The sequence below is a fragment of the Rosa chinensis genome, chromosome 5 (genome assembly GCF_002994745.2).
Source record: "Rosa chinensis cultivar Old Blush chromosome 5, RchiOBHm-V2, whole genome shotgun sequence".
NCBI classification, from domain to species: domain Eukaryota; kingdom Viridiplantae; phylum Streptophyta; class Magnoliopsida; order Rosales; family Rosaceae; genus Rosa; species Rosa chinensis.
This window is the reverse complement of record NC_037092.1, coordinates 9549695-9569634: the sequence shown is the minus strand read 5'-3', so window position 1 is coordinate 9569634 and position 19940 is coordinate 9549695. Positions and strand designations below refer to the sequence as shown.

The following is a 19940-nucleotide window of genomic DNA, read 5'->3' as shown; positions in this document are numbered from 1 at the left end:
ACTGGAACTCTACTGATCATATCACAAAGGCTTGGATAATGAAATTGTAGCAAGTGAGGAAAATTTCAAGAGCCATTTTGAATAAATTCTGCCACTTGTCCTTCCAATGAATGAAGTAAGCCATGATGATTACTGAAAAGATCAATAATAGGCCTACCCAAGAAATTATCTTGCCAAAAAGAAACTGAAGCTCCAGAACCAATAAGCCATCTTGCATTTTCAAGAACCAAGGACAAGAATTTTCACTCTCCTAACCATGTGGAAGAGCATGCATAAGAAGAGCTACACAAAGATCCATTACGCCAAAATCTATTTCGAATAAAATCACAACTTGTTGAAGAAGAGGAATAAATCTCCCAACACTTCTTTAATAAGAATGAGTGATTAAGAAGTACAAGTTTCTTTAGACCCAACCCCTCCCCCCCCCCCCCCCCCCCCCCCCCACAACATGACTTCCAAGCAATAATAGGGTCTAGTCACTACTAGAAATATGGCCTATGGCCACAGCACTATTGGATACGACGCACCTTTCGTGGCTTTTGTAAGTTCAATAGGACGATTGCTAGTCTTCAATAGCAAATATGATGTTGCCCACCAATATTAGAGTATAGCAGCACAACAGCTACATCCTTAATCCCATAAGGGGGCTTGGGGAACAAAATAACCACGGACAAATTTAGAATCCGTCGCAAAAGGGGGTTTATCTCAAGCAGGTCCACACAAACTGAATTAAATATTCATTTTTAATATTTTTATAATTAAAATAAAAATAAACTCGTCCGTCGCCCACTAATTTTTCCCACTGGTTTCGTATTGTGACATAAGAGTTTTGTGCATCAGAGTCCTTCTTTCTCTTTCCTCCTCTTCTCCTCCCTCCACTGCCATAGTCACCCTCCGTCCAACAGCGAGTGTTAACTTACCCACCAAATTGATGCAGCGGAGGAAGGTGAACAAAATCTCGACCACTAAATCTTTAATTGTATTTTATCGCGGTTGCACAGCCATATTGGTTGTCGTCAGATCTGTCAGTCGGTGATCGTTGCACTCTAGGCACTTCCCCTAGCCAAAAGTTAACATTGGATTCTGTCTTCGAGTCATGCATGACCTGTTCATTTGCTTGAGGTTTGTAACTTGTTAGATCTCACCTCTCTTGATATACATGTTTGGTATTCGGATATGGATATCTTTTGAATTTCTGATTTACGATTTGGATTTAGATAAGGATATGCTATTGCTTTTCTCTGTGGCTTTTATTTTATCACTGGATTATATTCTCCTCTTACATAATTAAGGCCATGTCATCTGATATGATACGGCAACACCAATGTGATCAAGCATTTGGCGACGGAGTTCAAGAAAGATGCAGATGCTATGGAGCATGCTGATGATCATGAGAGGCTATATTCCAATCATACCGCATCTCTCCGCTCCACCATGCCTCACAAAGCTATTGGCTGCTATTACTTTGGTAGTCTCTCATCACTCTTTCATTCGATTTAATTTGTTCGATTGTTTAAATTTTGATACAAGTGTATGGTACATATATGGCTTTTATCATTCTGTTGTTAGAGCTAATATATATGATGTATCATTTAATATATTGAATGTGTTATGTGACTTTTTGATACAGGAACAGCTCTAGAATTATTAAAAGAACATATATGTTGTTATTTATTGTTATGATATGATGTATCATTTTACTAGATGGTTATTGGGTAAATAACTTAGTGTATTATGTGAGTTTGTGATGCAGAAACAACTCTGGAGTTAGTAAAACCAGAATACCACATACAGACAAATCGGAAGGATTCATATGGCAAGACCTGTTTTCAGCTACTAGGTAACTTGTATTCGGCTTTTGAGAGTGGATATTCCTTTGGCATATTGGAGAAACTGATCTATCTTTGTATGTCGAACTTTGGAACAATTAGATGTAGTGCGTTTTCTAGAATAGAAGTTAGAGCTACCATTAAAATTAACTACATTTCCTTAATAGGCCTTCTGGAAGATGATTACAACAAAAATGTATGTCATCCTATGGAGCATCGATCATTGCTAAAGGTTCGTGCTAGTTACTTTACTCGCAGACACAAAATATGGCAAACCATTGATAGAGGTTAAAATTGTGACACTTACTGCATGTATTCAGTCATTACTAATTAATGTGGAAAGATCCACATGTATTCAGTCACATCCTTTACAATTTTTTGTTCTTGCAGTGATGCTCTCTTATACGCGGGATCTTACATTCTTTCTTTGATGATCATTAATTTCTCTGTGTTTAAGTACATTGTTGAAATGAAAGCTTTTGCACATGAGCTTGTGCCAACAATCACCTATACTTCTTCAAATGTTGTCCAAACCATTATGCAGGTTGGTTGTATTACAATATTCATCCCAAAATCTTGATCATATGTCAATTTATCTTATTATTATTCATTGTCAATTGTTGATGTGTTCTCTCTTTAATTCTAAGTCACTTCTCTTCTACAGGCTTTCTCACAACTGCCATATTTAAAGATATGGTATAGTCCTGACTCTTACATGGGTGCAAATATTAGAGTTTTACTAGAGCAGATAACAAAGATGATAGATGAAGAAATTGTTGAGATACATCCAGCACACTATAGAGACTCAATCAGATCTCTGCTACCTTGCCTGCTTTATTATCAGGTGTGAATATGTATGTTTTTAAGAAGTTATATATTGTTGGATGCTTGAATCCCCTACCTCTGCCTTATTGACTTGGTGCAAGACTTCTCTGATTTTTTTCTAATACATTGTCAGATATGGCAGTGCAAGTTTTCTTCCTTAGTTTACCTTGCAACTTTAGTACATGGTCCCCTTACCTTTGAGTTAAGGTGCTGACAATTTGATTTTCTTGTATTAGGATGGGACATGCATAGTGCATCATTTGTTTGGAATGAGGTTGTCAACAGGATAAATGAAATGTATTGTGATGCATTTCTAACTACTCATTTATTGTATTTTGTCATATGTGGGATCTGATAAGATCATTTCTGGTCAGGTAATATTTTGTTGCTTTTTGTTCATCAATGAGCCTTTGTAATGCATTTTTTGTTGTGTATAAGAAGTCCATTATGCTTGCAGGGAGACAAGGAGCTTATATTGTTTGCGTTGATTGAAAGCTCTGAGAACAATAGGCAATGAAAGGAAGACATTGAAGATCTCCGCTTATTAATAGAGTTTCCAAAGTTAGGGATAGGTAAATAATTTTACTAGTTTTTGTCCAAGTGTTTGATTTTTTTTTTTTTTTTTGAAAGGCCAAGTGTTTGATTTTTAGCTGTGTGAGGAATTTATGGTATACTTTTTTCTTTTCCCCTTTGGCTTATATGTTTCTCTGATTGCTGGGCACGTGAGCTTCCATTTGCATTTTGTTGACATAATAATATTATAACAATTCAGACTATTAAAGTAAAAGACAATTCTATTTTGCTAGGCTTGCATTTAACTGTGCCGAGCCTGATGGGTCGGAGCAAATTTTTTTTTGGTTATGGAACCAATATGGGCACGGACAAGAAAGATAAATATTAAAATATAGGTGGGTGCACATTAGCCACTGAGTCCAAAAACAATGGTTAATAGAAAGTAATAAAATAAGAAGAGAAATTGTTCAATGTCAGAATCAGGTGAGAGCAGCGCATGAATACTGAAGTCTCATGTACCACGGACAGCTTTTGTGGTGCCCAAATGGGAAAATATCAAAATGGAGTTAGTACAAGTCGTCTCGGACAGGAAATCTGTGGCTAAAGACCAATAGGCACAGTAATTTGTCCCTAATACCATCAATGGCCATGAAATCATGGCTGTGGCCATAGGGCATTAATGTCTAGCCTGTCCACAGACTTTTTATCTACCCATAGTCGGTAGAGGGAGAATATGTAATAGACTATTCTGGCTTAAAAAATTTATATAATATCGACATGCATGATATTTATTCAAAAAAAAAAAGGCCAACTCCTTTTATATTACTTAAATTTTGGTCAATGACATTTTCGCATGTTATGTTCTTCTCCATTCACTCTAATAATATTACTTTGAATTTGAGAATAGAACACATTCACAATAATGACTGTGGAGCTTAAGCTTTTGTAAAACAAGACGCAGAGCTACTGTTAAAGGAATTACTTACAACAGTAGGAATCACAAGCTGCAAAGTACCGCAGCATCTAATATCCCAAATAATAATCCCTTCTTTCCTTAACTACAATCCCACCAATTATATGACTATAACATCACTACGGTATTAAATATTTGATCCAAAGCTTTTATAAGTTCTATTCAATCACAATAACAAGGATTCAAGACCTAATCAACTTTGCAACCCATGTCTGCCTCTTGGTTTTCCCAACGTGATCAGAGAATACCGTAGCCGGAGAAGTTTGGGTCTCTGGTTTGAGGGAAGACCACCCATTATTGGTGAATGATGCTGCATGATGTTGGTTCCGTAGTTCATTATTGATGAGATTCAATTTGTATATGGTTAGGCACTTAGGCATATCATCTCTTGATTATATATTGGCTAAGAGAAATGCAAGATGTGAAGTGTAAGCTTGAAATTAGGAGTAGTATCTGGGTTTAAAGGAGGTTGGGAGCCACTCTATGACCGTAGCTGTACTCCTTTGTTGGTAATATTATATTTTGAAGAAGACGTCAGTGAAGAAAGTCAAAGGAAAAAGATGGACAATACACTTTGGAGGTGTGTATCTAGCAAGTAAATGGATATGTGTGAATAATATTTCTCAATAGGGGTCATTTACTCATTTTAACCCTTAAACAAAACAAAACAAAAACGCTTCCCATCTCCCTCACCAAAACCTTTTGAAAAAGTCATTACTTATAAGAACACACCATTTCCTCATGCATGCAATTCGCATATATCAACCAGAAACACCCATCTCCATTCCCAAATTCTATAACCACATACACACTCTCTCTCTCTCTCTCTCTCTAATCACACCAACCAACAATGTCAAGCCAGCAACTAATCGCGACCCACAGAGACGGCGCCGAGATCCATCACGGCGAAGACGTATGCAAGCAAAAGTCCCACCAGCTTCTCGAGAAGATGCATCTGCCGTGCGGCCTCCTCCCTCTAGACGACGTCGTCGAGTTCGGCTACAACGCCACCTCGGGGTTCGTGTGGCTGAAGCAGAAGAAGCGAAAGGAGCACCGGTTCCATGCCGTGGGACGCACGGTTTCATACGACACTGAGGTCATGGGGTTTGTGGAGGAGCATCGGATGAGGCGTCTCAGCGGGGTCAAGAGTAAGGAGATTTTGATCTGGGTGTCCATTTCGGATATCTATGTGGATCCGAGTACGGATCCCGATAAGATCACTTTCGCCAACGGCACCGGAATCTCGAGGTCCTTCCCGATCACGGCGTTTCAACTTGAAGAAGGTGAAGATGGAAATGGTACTAATGGCAAAAAGTAAAGGCTAATTGTGATTTTGGAAATGGTAATATTAGATTCAAATTAGCTTCAAGGGTCAAATGGGTTGTCAATTTCTTTTTTGTTTGATGATTGAGTTGTTATACCATGTTGAACCATACCAGTACTGTTGAATGATTATGGATATTGAGTGCTTGGTTATCTTAGTTTTTGATTGACTGCTGATTACTTTAAACAAGAATGTTGAATGTTAGCCATTTTGCATATCAGATTTTGAATTAGCTAGGCTATTTCTTTAGGTGATCTTTTGATTATTTTTCTAGACATGAGATGGGACATTGAATGTTCTTTCATAAGAGTAAACAACTATTGGATGTTCTTTCGTAAGAGTAAAAAACAAGAGAAACAAATCAATCAAAGCTTGAAGAATTGGAATCACCTCACGAACGAAAAAGGTTTGAAGAGACACATATGTCGATTCTTTCCTTGGATTGGGGTATTGGCCATCTGTGCAGAGTTTCTATCCTTAGAGATGGTAGCTTCTGAACCACGCACTTCTTTTTTCTCTAATGTCTGACTACATTTGGTTTCGCATTCCTTCTTGAATTCCACCATTCTTTCTTAATTTGCTTCAATAGTTTGCCGGATTGGAAATCGTTTACCAATTTGGTTGCCGTCATGGTCATCATTTCATCCATTTCAAGCAGACTCTGCTTCCAGCTTTTAGGACGGGCAGGGGAGGTCTCTAAAGGCTGGACTTGAAGAGTAGGCTGGACTTGAAGAGTAGGCTTGAAAAATTGGCAAAAAATCAGAGCAGATATCACAGTACCCACGTGCTTCCTCACCATCCGAACCCAAAATTGCCGACAAGCATGAAATTTCGACTTTGGCTTTTCGCACAAGGGACACGAGCTACTTATCTCTGATGGCCACTGAAGTAAGCAGCGTCCATGATAAGAGTGCGAGCAGGGCAAGCGAGTAAGTTGTTGAGCACCGTTGTCAGATTCGAAAAGGCCCTCCATGCACAAAACACATGAAGAGGTTTTCTTGTGTTCTGTAGCTCCCGAGTTTTCAAGGCCCACTTTCTCCAAACCCTCCTCAACGAATGTGGATGATTCAGCTGTAGGATTGAGCTCCGTTGCATCATAACCAAAGCTACTCACAATGCGCAACCGCAGAATGAGGCTGCGCACGGCAACAATGATGGACAACTTGGGGGAAGCTCCATCAACCACTTGAAACAATTGTGCAATAATAGCTGGCTGCTGAGGTTTTGGCACACTCCAATCCTCTAGAACCTCTGTAAAAAGCTCAGTGTGCTTCTTCCTTTTCGGCAAGTGCTTGAGAGATGAGAGGCTGATCCAAAAGTGAGACTCTGTCCAGATGGGAGATTCTTCATAAGTAACATCTCTTGCAACTGGAACGTCGTCATAGGCGTCTCCATCCATCCAACCACTCCCGGTAAGCTTGTAGAGCTGCAATCTGAGCAGAACCATTCCTCTTCGGGTTTCATTTAAGAAATCAATTGTCTTTTCCTGCCGCGCCTCACTAAGAAAGTAGTGTCTCTCGGTAGACATGGTTGAAGATCAGCTAGCATTTTTTTATTAAATAAGATCAGTAATCAGAACTAATGCATCTGTTCAAGCCTAACTATTGAACCGGCCATTTACAGTAAGCTTAGTATAGTTCTTATACATCCTAATAAGATTTAATTTGTGAATGAGAAGAAAACAGGTTCATGATCAAGATAAATAAAGCAAGTATGAGGAGATGAATGAAACAAAATACCATAAACCCTATATATATTGTGCCCTAATTAAAGAAACTGAAGCAAACAATTCACCGTAATGGAGGCTAGTTCAATATACTTACAAGCTGAGAGGTCGTGGCGCTGCTGTCTTCTTCAAAATGACGTGGAGAAGGGAGCAACAGTTTATTAGGGTTTGCTTAGGGGGAGGGGAGAAAGGGTGAAGGAAGCCTTGGTCAAGTTTATTTTACTTTATAGTAAGGAGTTTTTGCTTGGCTGTTATTTTCATTCGGAGTTGTTAGGGGAAGTTTGAGCAGGAATCTATCACTGAAAATAAGTAATTAATTTTAATTAAATTATGAAATAAATAAGTATTCTTGTTCTGCAAGTAATCAATTACATAAGCTTTTTCGATTGGGTCCTTATAGCCTGACTTTGGCTATCAAGCACAAATTAAGGACAAATTGACACTACTAGGATGTTGAGTCAGACGAATATACATTTTGATTGGGATAATTTTATGGTCAATAGTTGTTGACTTCTCAATATATAGAAATCACTTCATTTGTTAATTAATAATTATATACGTATAGGTTGGCTGAAATGAAAATGATACGTATTGGGAGAAACCCCTAGTCAAGTAGGTTACTACCATACCATGAAGAAGAATCGGCTTCAGATTGAATTCATCATGCTAAATGACCCACATTAAAGTGTGTTGCGTACAAGTAGCTGCAACTTTTCTGCTTCTAGTTGGATAGATCCTGTTGCTCCAACCCTATACAATTTTCTCTAGGTAGCTCTTAATTCTTGCCAATTCCTCCAGTATCGAAGATGGCTTCTGAACTGATCAAAAGTTGCAGAAATGACACGGAGATTTACCAGGGTGAAGCTCTCTGCAAGCAGAAGTTCCATGAACCGTGGGAAGAGTTGTCTTCCCAAAGGCGTCCTACAATCAGACATTGAGGAGATAGGGCACCACCGACCTTCCAGGCTTTGTTTCGCTGAAGCAGAAGAAGGAAGGAGCACAGGTTCAGGAGCATTGGCAAGACTATCGTCTACGATCCTGAGCTCACAATGTTTGTTGAGAAAGGTAGGATCAAGAAACTCAGTGGTTGTGCCAACAAGGACATGCTCTTCCGGATCTCTGTTTTTTAAATCTGCTTCAAAGATCTTGCTCTAGAGAAGCTTTGCATTCAAACTCCCACCGGCCTAACAGGAACATACCCAGCTTCAGGATTTCAGGACAAGGATGATGAAAACCAGAAAAGCAAGCACCGAAGTCTGTAGTTTTGTACCACTCAAGGATTCAGAGAAGTCTAAGCATCAAATATACTTATAATAAGGTTGTATCAGTTGGTGATGGATAAATGCTATATATGAATATCAAGGCTATCTTAGATTTATGAATTCTCTATGATTAGTGATGCATGAAAGTTGGTTGTAGTATAATACTGTGATCACTTATCTTCCCTACAAATGCCAAAGTCGCAACAGCAAATATTCAAAAGCTTACTTTGGACTCCTTTCTTGATCATTTGAAGCATACTATCCATAGAATCAACTTAAATATCTTCACTCGTGTCCTCTATCAAACCCCCCAAAACCAGGGCCTCAATCATTGAAATGATTTCTTGCTAAGCAAAACAGTACTTGGCGGCAGACCATTTGAGGAACTGTCATCAAACCATTGGCCAGCTATTAATGCGTAATATTCAAATCCCAAATCACGGTCATTCCTTCTCAGTCCAGCTACAGGCCTACAGCTACAAGCAAATAGACACTGAAAGAAGTACATTATGTTTAGCTCACAGACCTTTCCATGGAAGTGGACAATGGCCATTAGCATTTCAAGCAGGTCTCTGCCTGGTCAACAATTTGAGGAAGTTTCATATTCCGCTCACTGAAAGATTTCATCATGTACCACGCATTTCCACGACATCATGTTTTTGTTTCCTTTTCTCCTTTAGCAGATAGTTCCGAACCCCAACGGACTTGAAATGCCACAGAAGTTCAGATATCTCATCTTGAGGCAAACTTAAACCATCTTTTTTAATTGATCTATGTAAGGCACAGAAGAACTTTGGGTCTTCAAGTCTGATGTAGTCTCGTAAGAGCCGCTCATGATCTGGAACCCAATTCCTAGGAAATGGCGAGTAATCACAAGATGGGATCAAAGACATGTTCGAGAACCGAACACCTTCAATTGCATCAACAAGTCCCATCCTTAATAGATCAGAATATTCAGGTGCAGAGTTGTTACTGCTCTCCCTCAGTGGACGACTGAGGTCGCGGGTAGCTATACTATACACTCTGGCCCTTGATTTTAGTCTATACCTCGCAGCATACAGTTTAGCCAAAGAGCTGCGAATCACATAAGCACAAAAACCAACAACTTTCTTGCGATTATCAGCGTATCTGTACCAATCAGCCATGGTCTCCAATAACTTATTCATCTGGGAGTTAGTATGAGCTTGACTCGAGTAAAGCATCGGAGTGCAGGGCAATGGCTCGGGATCTTTATCACCCTTAACAAATGCAAGCCGCCGGAATTGGCGAATACATTGTTGTAAGCTAGCAGTAACTGAAAGCAAAGTCCCTACACCTTTTTCACTCACAACATTACCTCCAGTGGCTGTGTACCGAAGTGTAGGGTGTATAACCCTCCTGCAAATTATATGGTCCAAAAACTGAATTCCCCTAGTTATGTGTTCAATCTCCAATTTAGAGTTATCCAACCTTAACCCGAATCTTCTCTCACAAAACTCAATGATTTGCTTTCGCATATCCACTGCATCCTCTCTAGGCCCTCGAATACCAATCAAGAAATGACCCCCATACCTAATGTAGTCCATTTTCCTAGTTTTCTCATCCCCACTCGCAGGCACAAATTCCGGCCAAGCCGGGTTATGACAACCATCATAAATCGAATTTTTCCATATAGAATCACTCTCAGATGGCCTAAAAAACTCAACTATCTTCTCTTCCATAACTTGATCCAACTCATTCAGACACACATTCGAAAGTAAAGGACTCAAAATTCCACAGTTCCCATAACAAGGTACCTTAGCTGCTTCCTCAGGTGCAAAATTGAAAAAGGTTCTGAGCCAATACGGGTCCGGTTTCGCTTCCTTCTCATTCAAAATCTTCTTCTTCTTCAAAACCTTCTTCTTCTTCTTCTTCCTCGGCCAGTGTTCATCACCATCACTGCTCTGTATCCGATTCGGTGCTCTGAGTGCAGATTTCACCAAACCCAATATCTTCCTATCCCTCACTGCCTGCTCCAAGCAACCCATCACGACATTTCCATCCACATTTTCGAAAACTTCACTGATATCTCCCTTCAGAAACCACAAGTACCCGGCGAAGTTGCTCCGGATGGTCCGAATGACAGTGTGGGCATTCCGGCCGGGCCGAAACCCATGGGCCTTCGGCGAGAATCGGGCCTCGAAAACCGGCTCAATGATCATCAGCAACACCTCCTGCACAATCCTATCCTGAAAGCAAGGCTCGTCGGAGTCGAGCATAGCCTGGAGCTTCCGCTTGGAGACGACCTCGGTGCTGGGCCTCTCGTTGGGGCTCCGAATGAACTGGTGGGTCTTCTTGTTCCAGGCATAGTTTCCTTTAACGACGGCGTTTCGGAGGGAGAGGAGGTCGTGGAGGACGTGGGAGTGGACGGCGTTGCGGGGAGGGAACGTGCCGGTCACGTGGGCGCAGCAGCGCTGGTAGGCGAGGACCCAGAGGTCGAATTTGGAGAGGAAGCCGGTGAGGTTGGGGAAGGTGGTGGATGGTGGGGAAGAGAAGGCTTTGACCCAGAGATTGGAGCAGATTTCAATTGGGTCTTGTTTGAGGAGGGCGTAGGGGTCTTGCTGGTCTTTCAGGGGAGGTGGGGCGATGAGGGAAGAAGAGAGAGCGCGGGCGAAATTTGAAGGTCTGGGAAAATGGGAGGTGCGCACCAGATGCTCGACGAAAGGTCGCAGTGAGAAGATGAAGCGAGGGAGGGAGTGTGCGGTGCCCTTTCCCATGCCAGTTCAATGTGATTGGGATGGCAAGATTAAACCAGTACAGCAACCTTGCTATATAGTACATACGGTCCAAATTGGCAAATTCTCATTATATTCAAGTGGCGTGACTCGCAGTTTTTTTTTTTATATATAATTGTTTTCACTCCAATTTACTGATAATCATTTAGTTACCATCCTACTTAACAAAAATTTCGTCTCCAAAATTTCATATTATCAGATTAGAAGTGTGACGCACACACCAATCCGAAGCACAACATCCGCGAATAAGATAGCACGTCGATCTTACAAGAAATGTGACGATGGCGCATGAGATAGAAGTGCAAGTATACTCAAAACAAAACGAAGATTTGCTCTTTAACTATTTCAATAATCGATCAACTAGAATGGTTGACTAATATTTGAAAAAACAAACACTCTCATGCTGGAACATGGCCTGAAATCTGGCTAGAGTCCCGTAGCATCCCCGCTGAACTCTATTGGCCCAAGTGATAGATCTATTTCCTATCACTACCGATAATTCTTTAACAACCGTAGTAGAAATCGCAAAAGCCTTTTGCTTGAAACAGTCTACAAGTTCTTCACCAAATACAAGTTGTAGAATGTCGAAAATGGAAGGCACAAAGTTATACCGAAGTTGATTACTTGAACGAATTCCACTTTAAATACCACAAAAAATGTGAATTGAATTTCAAAACGAGAGGACGAGATATTGCAGTAACGACGTAAACCGAAATTTGAGGTCGTAGGTTTGCCCTGACCCTGGTAGTGTAGGGAAGCTTCCCTCTTACCTAAACTTTTTTGTACCAAAAAAAAAAAACAACCTAAACCGAAACAAGAAAGCAATTCTTTCATAATTACCAAAAAAACCCACAACCTTCCACCTACAAAGGAGACTAATGCTACTAAACCAACTAGTACCCGACTGGTAAAAATATCATGTTGAGGTGTACTGCATGAAAAATATGGTCAAGTCACTCAAGTGCTATGCTAAGTGAGTTGAATTTTAACATATTAGATTTCTTTTTTTAAGTGAAACATAATTTTGAAAATATTAATTCAAAAGGGCGGGCAAAATTGAGAAAATATGGTGCAAAATGTGGTCCTCTCTAAAACAAGCACATACATACAGGGCCCTTCCAACAAGGGATCCCTTGTGGGATCCACTTTTCGTTCGTATTTCAGCATCTCGACTGTTCAGTTTTTAAGTCATAATGTATAGATCATTTCTGCAAATTTTCAGCCAAATTACTGACATTTAAGGTATCGAACTAGATTAAATCAATGGACGAACCGAATCTGTTCAACCTAAACCATTCGTGTTCATAATTGTAAATCGCAATTATGAATGCCTTAATGATTATCAATTTGGCTGAAACTTTATAGAGATGATCTACTCATATATATCTAAAAACTAAACACTTAAGATGTGAATATGTGATCGAAAAGTGAGTCTAATGAGCGATTCCTTAAAATGGCCAATATATATATATATATATATATATATATCAATGGACAAACCGAACCTGTCCAACTTGAACCGTTCATGTTTATGAATGTAAATTATAGGTTTAAATGCCTTAATGATTATCAATTTGACTGAAAATTTGCAGATATGATCTACTCATACTCATAGAGACCTAAAAACTAAACAGTTGAGATGCGGATCAAAAATTTGCAGATGTGATCTACTCATACTCATAGAGACCTAAAAACTAAACAGTTGAGATGCGGATCGAAAAGTGGGTTTAATAAATTATCCATTTAAATGGCAAAAAAAAAAGGATCCCTTAATAGAAGGACCCCCCACAAGATTGATGAGCAGCCAACAATTGTTGCAAGGATATTCGAGGCCCTAAAAGTCGCCATCCCCTTCCGGTATATTTGCATGGACATGAAGGACATTGTGACTGTGTAAAAGCACAATGTGGGGATGAAAGTTCAAACAAAGTGAGATTTGATAGCTTGGAAGTTTAATGATGATGATGAGGAGGAGTGTGTTATTTGTTTGGAGAGTATTTATGACTGGCCTTAAGAGAGTCATGCACTTACCTTGCTTACACATTTATCATAGAGATTGCATTCAGAATTGGCTGGGGAGCAGTCACAACTCACTCACAACAGCTTTCGTTGCCGACATTAAACCTGCTACCCAAAAATTTGTTATATGATAAATTATAAAAATGTAATTAATATATATATATATATATATATATAAGTTTAGGGTAAAGTTATGGTACGTTAACATTTCTCACACATATACTATTTTAGGTAATATTTACCACTTTGAGGACTCATGTGGTAATTAAAAAAAGCACTCATGAAGGTAAATAAGGTCCTCGTTAGAGTAAAATAGGTAACTAGAAAAAAGTCATCATTAAGGTAAATAGGGTCGTTCTGCTAGGCAGGTTTCGACAATGATCCTTCCGCAGGTTCACCTACGGAAACCTTGTTACGACTTCTCCTTCCTCTAAATGATAAGGTTCAATGGACTTCTCGTGACGTCGCAGACAGCAAACCGCCCACGTTGCCGAGATCCGAAAACTTCACCGGACCATTCAATCGGTAGGAGGACCCTATTTACCTTAATGATGACATGGACCAATGAGAAAATTCAAGAGAAAATCTACATCAACACAAAGAAGGAAAGTGAATCAGAATTGAAGAAGGAGAGCTAGGGTTGACGTCTAAAGCTTCCTTTATATATAGAGAGCATTGAGCAACGTTTTTATCATCATCAAACCCAGAATCAAAATCAAAACGCAAATCCTCTCCTTTTACTCTCTAAATTTTGATCCTTCTCCATTGTTCAAGCATTGAAGTCATGAAGCATCTCCATCTCCTTGCCGTAGTCATCATCAACGTCCTCCATCCTTTTGAAGATCATCTTACGTCATTGAAGTTCTTCAAAAGTGTAACCATGTCCTTCTATCTTTTGTTTTTGGTTTCTTTGTTTTGTAACGTTAAAAACAATTATACTAGCGTTCTAGGTTTTTGTTTCAAATGGATGTTTCGAATATTTGTGAGAATAAATTTTATATATTGATGTTTAGTTTCCAATAATTATGAAGCATGAAAACATTTTAGGTTTCTAGAATTCATAAATTGCGATTTTAATATGTGATTATGTAAGTTCATTAATTTTGTGCTTCAATCCCACTTTTTATGTGTTTTGTGTTCTTTGGTTGCAAACTTAGAATATTGAGCATGTAATTGAATCTAAATTAAGATTGCTAGTGTTCTAGGTCTTAATTGCTAAGTGGAAAACCTATAATTCCTTAGGTAAATCAATGAAGAGTCTTGCATGCTTGTATGGCTTTCCAACTTGTGTTCTTGGCTTAAATCAATCAAACTGTCTAAGTGTTTAATGTGTTAAATATGTTTTGTTAGTGAGTAGCGTTCTATGACTAGCATTGCATGTTTAATAGGATTAACTAAGGTGCGTTCATCTAGTTAATTTAATTAAGGGAATGAATAAGAACTTTGTATGCGTTCATCTCTGTTCTTGATTGATTTCTTCATTCACATATTTTGATCCATGGTTTATGGTTAGATTGCCTGTTTTTGTGTAAATAATTGTTAATTACATCCCTACATATTATCCGCCCATCTTTTCTTTGATTCATGGTTGATTGATCACTTTTATCATATTTAGTAGTTAAATTAGAATATAAACTTATAAATTCCCCTATCTTGTTATTCTATAAATATATTTTGTTTGATTTTTGTTTCATAATTTGTGAATAATACTAATTTGTTTAACATTTTTGACAAGAAGTATACCCCAAGCTCCGGCTTAGAACGATACCCTACTTACTCATACTACAATTTGATGCAGGGTTTAAATTGACACTCATTTTGAGCGTATCAAGAGGCTCCTAAGGAACCACTGAATGCTAGTGGGTTTCATTGAACCTTAATCTTATCGGATCAAAGGCTGCCATATCATTACCAAGAGAAGAGCCCCCAGATAAATTCACCACACTAGCAAGATCGAAGGTAGGAATCCCCTATCAAGTTCACTAGCTGAGCAACCATCTCAAAGCTAGTTGGAGGTAGCAAGAACTGATCACCAGAATAAGGTCCCCCTATCAAGTTCACGAGCTGAACAGCAAATTCAAAGCTAGCCTGAGGTAGGACCAATTGATCACGGGAAAAAGAACCCCCCAACACGTTCACTAGTTCAGCAGCAAGATTAGATGTAGCTGAAGGTGGCAAGAAATTATTACCGGAAGAGAAGTTCAGTGGCTGAATAGCATGATCAGAGATAGCCGGATGTAGAAAATAATGATCACCAGAAGACAAGTTCAGTGGCTGAACAACAGGATTAGAGGTAGACGTATGTAGCATCGCATGATTTTCCACAAAGACCGTTGGTTGAATAGTTAGAGGACTAGTACGTACCAAATGTAGTAGAAAGCACAACCGAAATATAACCACCAGAAGAAGAACCCTCAGAGAAATTCACATGTTGTTTTGCAGATGAGGCTACTTCAGCATAAAGATTCATACCTTCACTACGGACTGCAATGGGAGTCTCAAAAGTATAGTGACCTTCTTGGTCTGCATTAGTATAAGAAAAGTGTTCAGTCCCATGATCAGAGTCGGACGAGTCATCAGAAGAAGAATTATCACCATAGAATCTCAAATTGTACAACGCTGCAGTGACGTAAAGGTCCCATAACTCGTTCCTCTTAGCATCGAGTTGTATCTCCAAAGCTTCAATCTCAGACTTCAAAGACTCCATCTTTTGCTTCCTTGCACCAGTGTCGTCTTTTGGTATGTCACTTTGTTCCATCTTGAGGGACTATCTCTGAGATTCAGGTTTCCTAAAAGAACAAAGAGAAATAGAGGGGTCTTCTCAGAGATTCAAGCTTTTCGAAATACAGGGAAAAAGAGGGGTCTTCTCAAAAATTCATAGCAAGTAGTGCTTGATATGAATATACAAAATAGGAAACTTGAATGAGCTAAAACTGGTTTAAGAGTAAATCAGACAAAGCAAAATTTAAAGAGAATTAGAATAATCAGTACACAACCAAATTCCATCCAAACTTCGTTTACACAAAATAAACAGGACTAACTGTCCATTCAAATACTGAAATGTACACATAGCTAGGTTACTTGCTGTGAATGAATTTCAGGAAAAACTCCACTATCATACAAGTTCATGATTGTGTATTAAAATTGAATTGCACCTACATCTGATTATTGCTTTGATTCAAGTTCTTCTGGGCTTGGTTATTGTGGGTTTTGTTTAAAGTTGTGGTCTTTGGATGGAAATAATGAATGAAGAGGCAAGTCCCTGAAAAAGGTGTATGATGGGGATGGAGGCATATAAAACTTTCCTATCCCCAAAACACATAGGAAAACAAAATGGAATTAAAACGTGTGAACTTGGAGGAGGCCAAAACACAAAAATAGTAATATTAGGGTTTAGGTGGAAATTATTTTATGCACCGACAGTGCAAATGACCCAATACTTATAAGATGATCTCAACCCTTGATATTTATAATTAATATTTTACTAATAACCTAAAAGTGTATTTAATATAATCTAACCATCTATTTATGTCGGTGTAAGTGCACGTCGATGCATTGAATGCTCCCCCTTTTTTTTTCAGCCGGTCAATTTATTATATTCAAGTGGAAAGCATGGAATTGCGAGCCTTTGAATTTTGTTGTGCTCTGCAAAAAAAACATGACTATCATGGAATCCTCCTTGGAAGATTACGGCCTTTCATGCAAATTAGATCTGGTATATGTCATAATAAATCTTGTCTATGAAAACTCAATTGCCAAATTTCAATATGTTAGTTGTTAATCATTTTTAAAATATTTATAAAAAAAATCATTTTTTAATCTTCTTTGGATTCATCGGTGGTTTTTTTTTTTTAACAAGTAATATTATGAAGAAAAAAAAAGGGTTATGATTTGATGCACATACTACATTTTTGTATTTATTTCAGGTGAAGGGTCATACGTGTCCACAACCAAAATGGCTTCGGCTCAAGAATTTATTTTCACAGCTATTGACATTCTTGAACTTTTCTCGAGAAGTGTTCCAGCAAATTGGATAGTAATGGCAAATCCTTTGTTTTTGTTTTATGAACTTATAACTAGTGTATATCATCAAATGGTTTGATGTAGTTGCTAAGGTGATTGTTTGAGCCCAAACTAGTGTATACCATCAAATGGTTTGACAAACCAAATCTGTCAAACTTAAACCGTTCATACTTATAATCTTAAGTCGTTGTTTTGAATGCCTCAACAATAATCAATTTGACTGAAAATTTGCAGAAGTGATCTACACATTAAGACCTAAAAACTGAACGGTTGAAATGCCAAAATCTGATCAAAAAGTTAGTCTAATGTCATATCCCTAGAAAAGACCCAAAAAAAGGATCCCTTAGTGGAAGGGTCTTGTGTGTGTGTACACCCTAAATTCCTTTTTTTTTTTTTTTGGCTATTTTAAGGGATCTCTTGTGAGACCCATTTTTCGATCATATATCAACATCTCTAACCGTTCATTTTTTAGGTCTCCATGATTAGATGACTTATGTAAATTTTTCAGCCAAATTGATGACTTAAAGGTACCGAACTAGATCAAATCAATGAAAGAACAAAATTTGTCCAACCTGAACTTTTCATGTTTAAAATGGTCAGACACAATTATAAATGTCTTAACGTTTATTAATTTAACTGAAAATTTACATCAGTGATCTACTAATAGAGACCTACAAAATGAATGGTTAAGATGCTAATATGTGATCAAAAAGTGAGTCCCACAAGGGATCCTGGGACCCCTTAAAATAGCTAAGAAAATTGTTCATTCAATAGAAAGGCCTTGTGTGTGTGTGTGTGTGTGTCAACCCCAATCTAAGGTGGACGTCGGCAATGGTTAAAATTTGCAAAGATGCATAAGGGACCCTGGCGACATTCCTCAATCCTGAAGACCTACAAATTGTTTCTTGAAGATAAAAGGAATTCTTACAAAATAAAAGGAAAAATAAAAAACTAAACTTGCAGCCCAAGCCTAACCACGAGAACCCAAGCCCAAATGAAAGAAGCTCCAGCCTAATAAATGGGACACAACCCTAACCAGAGACAAATTTGCCCGCTCAAGCCGCACTTGCAAACCTAACTGGAGATGAGGAGGCGCCTCCCACCGCCGCCAACCCAAGCAGCTCAAGCGAGAGTAGAAGAAGGAAAAACTAGAGAGGAAAACATTTGTTTATGCATTGCCTTATTGGATGCAAGACAACTTATTGTGTTAGATTTGCTTTTTAAGAACAATTTGATATCTCTTACGGTGCGTTTGGATGAGAAAATTATAAAATTTGTAAGAATTTATAAATGATGGAATCTTTAACTCCATCAATCTAAAATTTCATTAATTGCAATTTCTATTGTTTGGTTGCATCTATTTAGGATTTGAAATGTGTAATAAATTCAGAAAGTTTAAAACAAATAAAAATAAAAATAAAAATAAATCTTGTTTTGGGAATAAAAATTGAATACCGCAAAGGAATTCGTAAATGACACCTATTTTGGTGGAAATTGAAGTGAGGAATTTAAATAACGAATTCCTTCGTTTTTTTCCACAAAGAAATTTAAAATTTCGAATCTGATAATGCCAAACAAGGGAATTGGATTTTAGGAATTATGAAATCCTCACTTGTAATTAAATTCCATCATTTTTTCGCTCATCCAAACACACTCTTATGAGAGAATGCAATTACTGAACAGAGTGATCAGTTCTCAATGCTTTTCTTTTTTGCGGTGAACTTTGAAATTATTAATGTAATTACTAAATACACATACTTTGTGTTTGACTTTAAAGAGAGAAAAAAAAAATTTGTCTTTCTCCAACGATATCATTGAAGTCTCTACTACCCTCTATTTTTCCCTTTATGTTTAGTTCTTTACCTTCTAGTTTTTCCTTATCATGTTTCGGTAGGTCCATTGGGTTTTGTTCCAATCGATGCACTATGTGCGCCTTATCGGGTTTAGTGAGAATAGCTTTCTTAGTTTAGTTTTGTAGCTTGTAAAATTGAATTTCAACTTTCTAGATATTTGGTTGTTTTCTTACTTATAGGTTTGTTATGAATAAACGAGCTTAGTGGAACTAACGAACTGTGTTAATTAGGTCTTTTATTTTGATTGGTCTAGAGACATGATCCAAACTGTGGAGTTGATATAATCCGCCATTTCTGGCAACTATTAATGATAGTTTTCTTTAATCTTAAAAAAAATAATAATAATCTAATTCAACTAATGAGTAATCCGTGAATTCAATTATATAGTTAGAGTATGAGGCTCTTTGGCAGATGCAGTGAAGCCTCTAATTCATGACGCTTTTGGGGGGGGGGCGCCTTTATGCATTACGACCTAATGAATTTTACTTTAAATATTAATATGGACAGTATGATCTAATGCATTAATATGAATTTCTTCGAAATAGTTTTATTTTTTTATTTTATTTTATAATTACAACAATTAATCTTGTATGAGTCGAACTCATGATTGTAAAGACTTAGGTTAACAAATTAAAAGATATTGAGCTCGATTTCTTTTGTTTAATATAAAAATGTGGTCACCCACCCAGCTACCCTACTGCTCGCTAGTCCCCACCAAATCTCTTCTCTTTTGTTTTTGTCCTAATGTATTTTTGGACTGTTTTTTTGTCTTTTGTTTATTACTGTTCATAATTGAAAAAGGAAAGTCTTGGCGCGTACAAGGTCAAGCGCGTGGGCATG

General features: G+C 38.0%; 2 protein-coding genes and 1 long non-coding RNA gene across 7 annotated transcripts; 2 read left to right on the top strand and 1 right to left on the bottom strand.

Moving 5' to 3' along the window:
- Window positions 1–1760: 1760 nt before the first annotated feature.
- On the top strand, window positions 1761–3327 carry LOC121049087. Its single transcript, XR_005799293.1, has 6 exons — window positions 1761–1840; window positions 1997–2061; window positions 2220–2373; window positions 2494–2673; window positions 2891–3028; window positions 3112–3327. It is a non-coding gene; the product is annotated as an uncharacterized LOC121049087 (long non-coding RNA).
- A 1497-nt stretch (window positions 3328–4824) lies between these two features.
- On the top strand, window positions 4825–5644 carry LOC112203088. Its single transcript, XM_024344109.2, has one exon. It carries the CDS (start codon window positions 4991–4993, stop codon window positions 5456–5458), a length of 468 nt encoding a protein of 155 aa, XP_024199877.1. The 5' UTR covers window positions 4825–4990; the 3' UTR covers window positions 5459–5644.
- A 103-nt stretch (window positions 5645–5747) lies between these two features.
- Window positions 5748–11207, bottom strand: LOC112166480 (nuclear intron maturase 1, mitochondrial). Of its 5 annotated transcripts, none has more exons than XM_024303341.2 (2): window positions 7820–11207; window positions 5748–7005 (listed from the first exon to the last, which is right to left on the bottom strand). In XM_024303341.2, the coding sequence occupies exon 1, from the start codon at window positions 11185–11187 to the stop codon at window positions 9079–9081; it is 2109 nt and encodes a 702-aa protein (XP_024159109.1). In that variant the 5' UTR covers window positions 11188–11207; the 3' UTR covers window positions 5748–7005; window positions 7820–9078. The 5 variants fall into 5 exon arrangements, with proteins under 5 accessions (XP_024159109.1, XP_024159111.1, XP_024159112.1 ...); XM_024303343.2 differs by lacking the exon at window positions 5748–7005 and having other exon boundaries at window positions 7815–8446; window positions 8679–11207; XM_024303344.2 differs by lacking the exon at window positions 5748–7005 and having other exon boundaries at window positions 7815–8374; window positions 8679–11207.
- Window positions 11208–19940: the final 8733 nt, after the last annotated feature.

What these genes read in the sequence shown, in the direction of transcription:
- LOC112166480 (XM_024303341.2), bottom strand. Translation starts at nt 11,187, where the DNA reads ATGGGAAAGGGCACCGCACACTCCCTCCCTCGCTTCATCTTCTCACTG.
- LOC112203088 (XM_024344109.2), top strand. Translation starts at nt 4,991, where the DNA reads ATGTCAAGCCAGCAACTAATCGCGACCCACAGAGACGGCGCCGAGATC.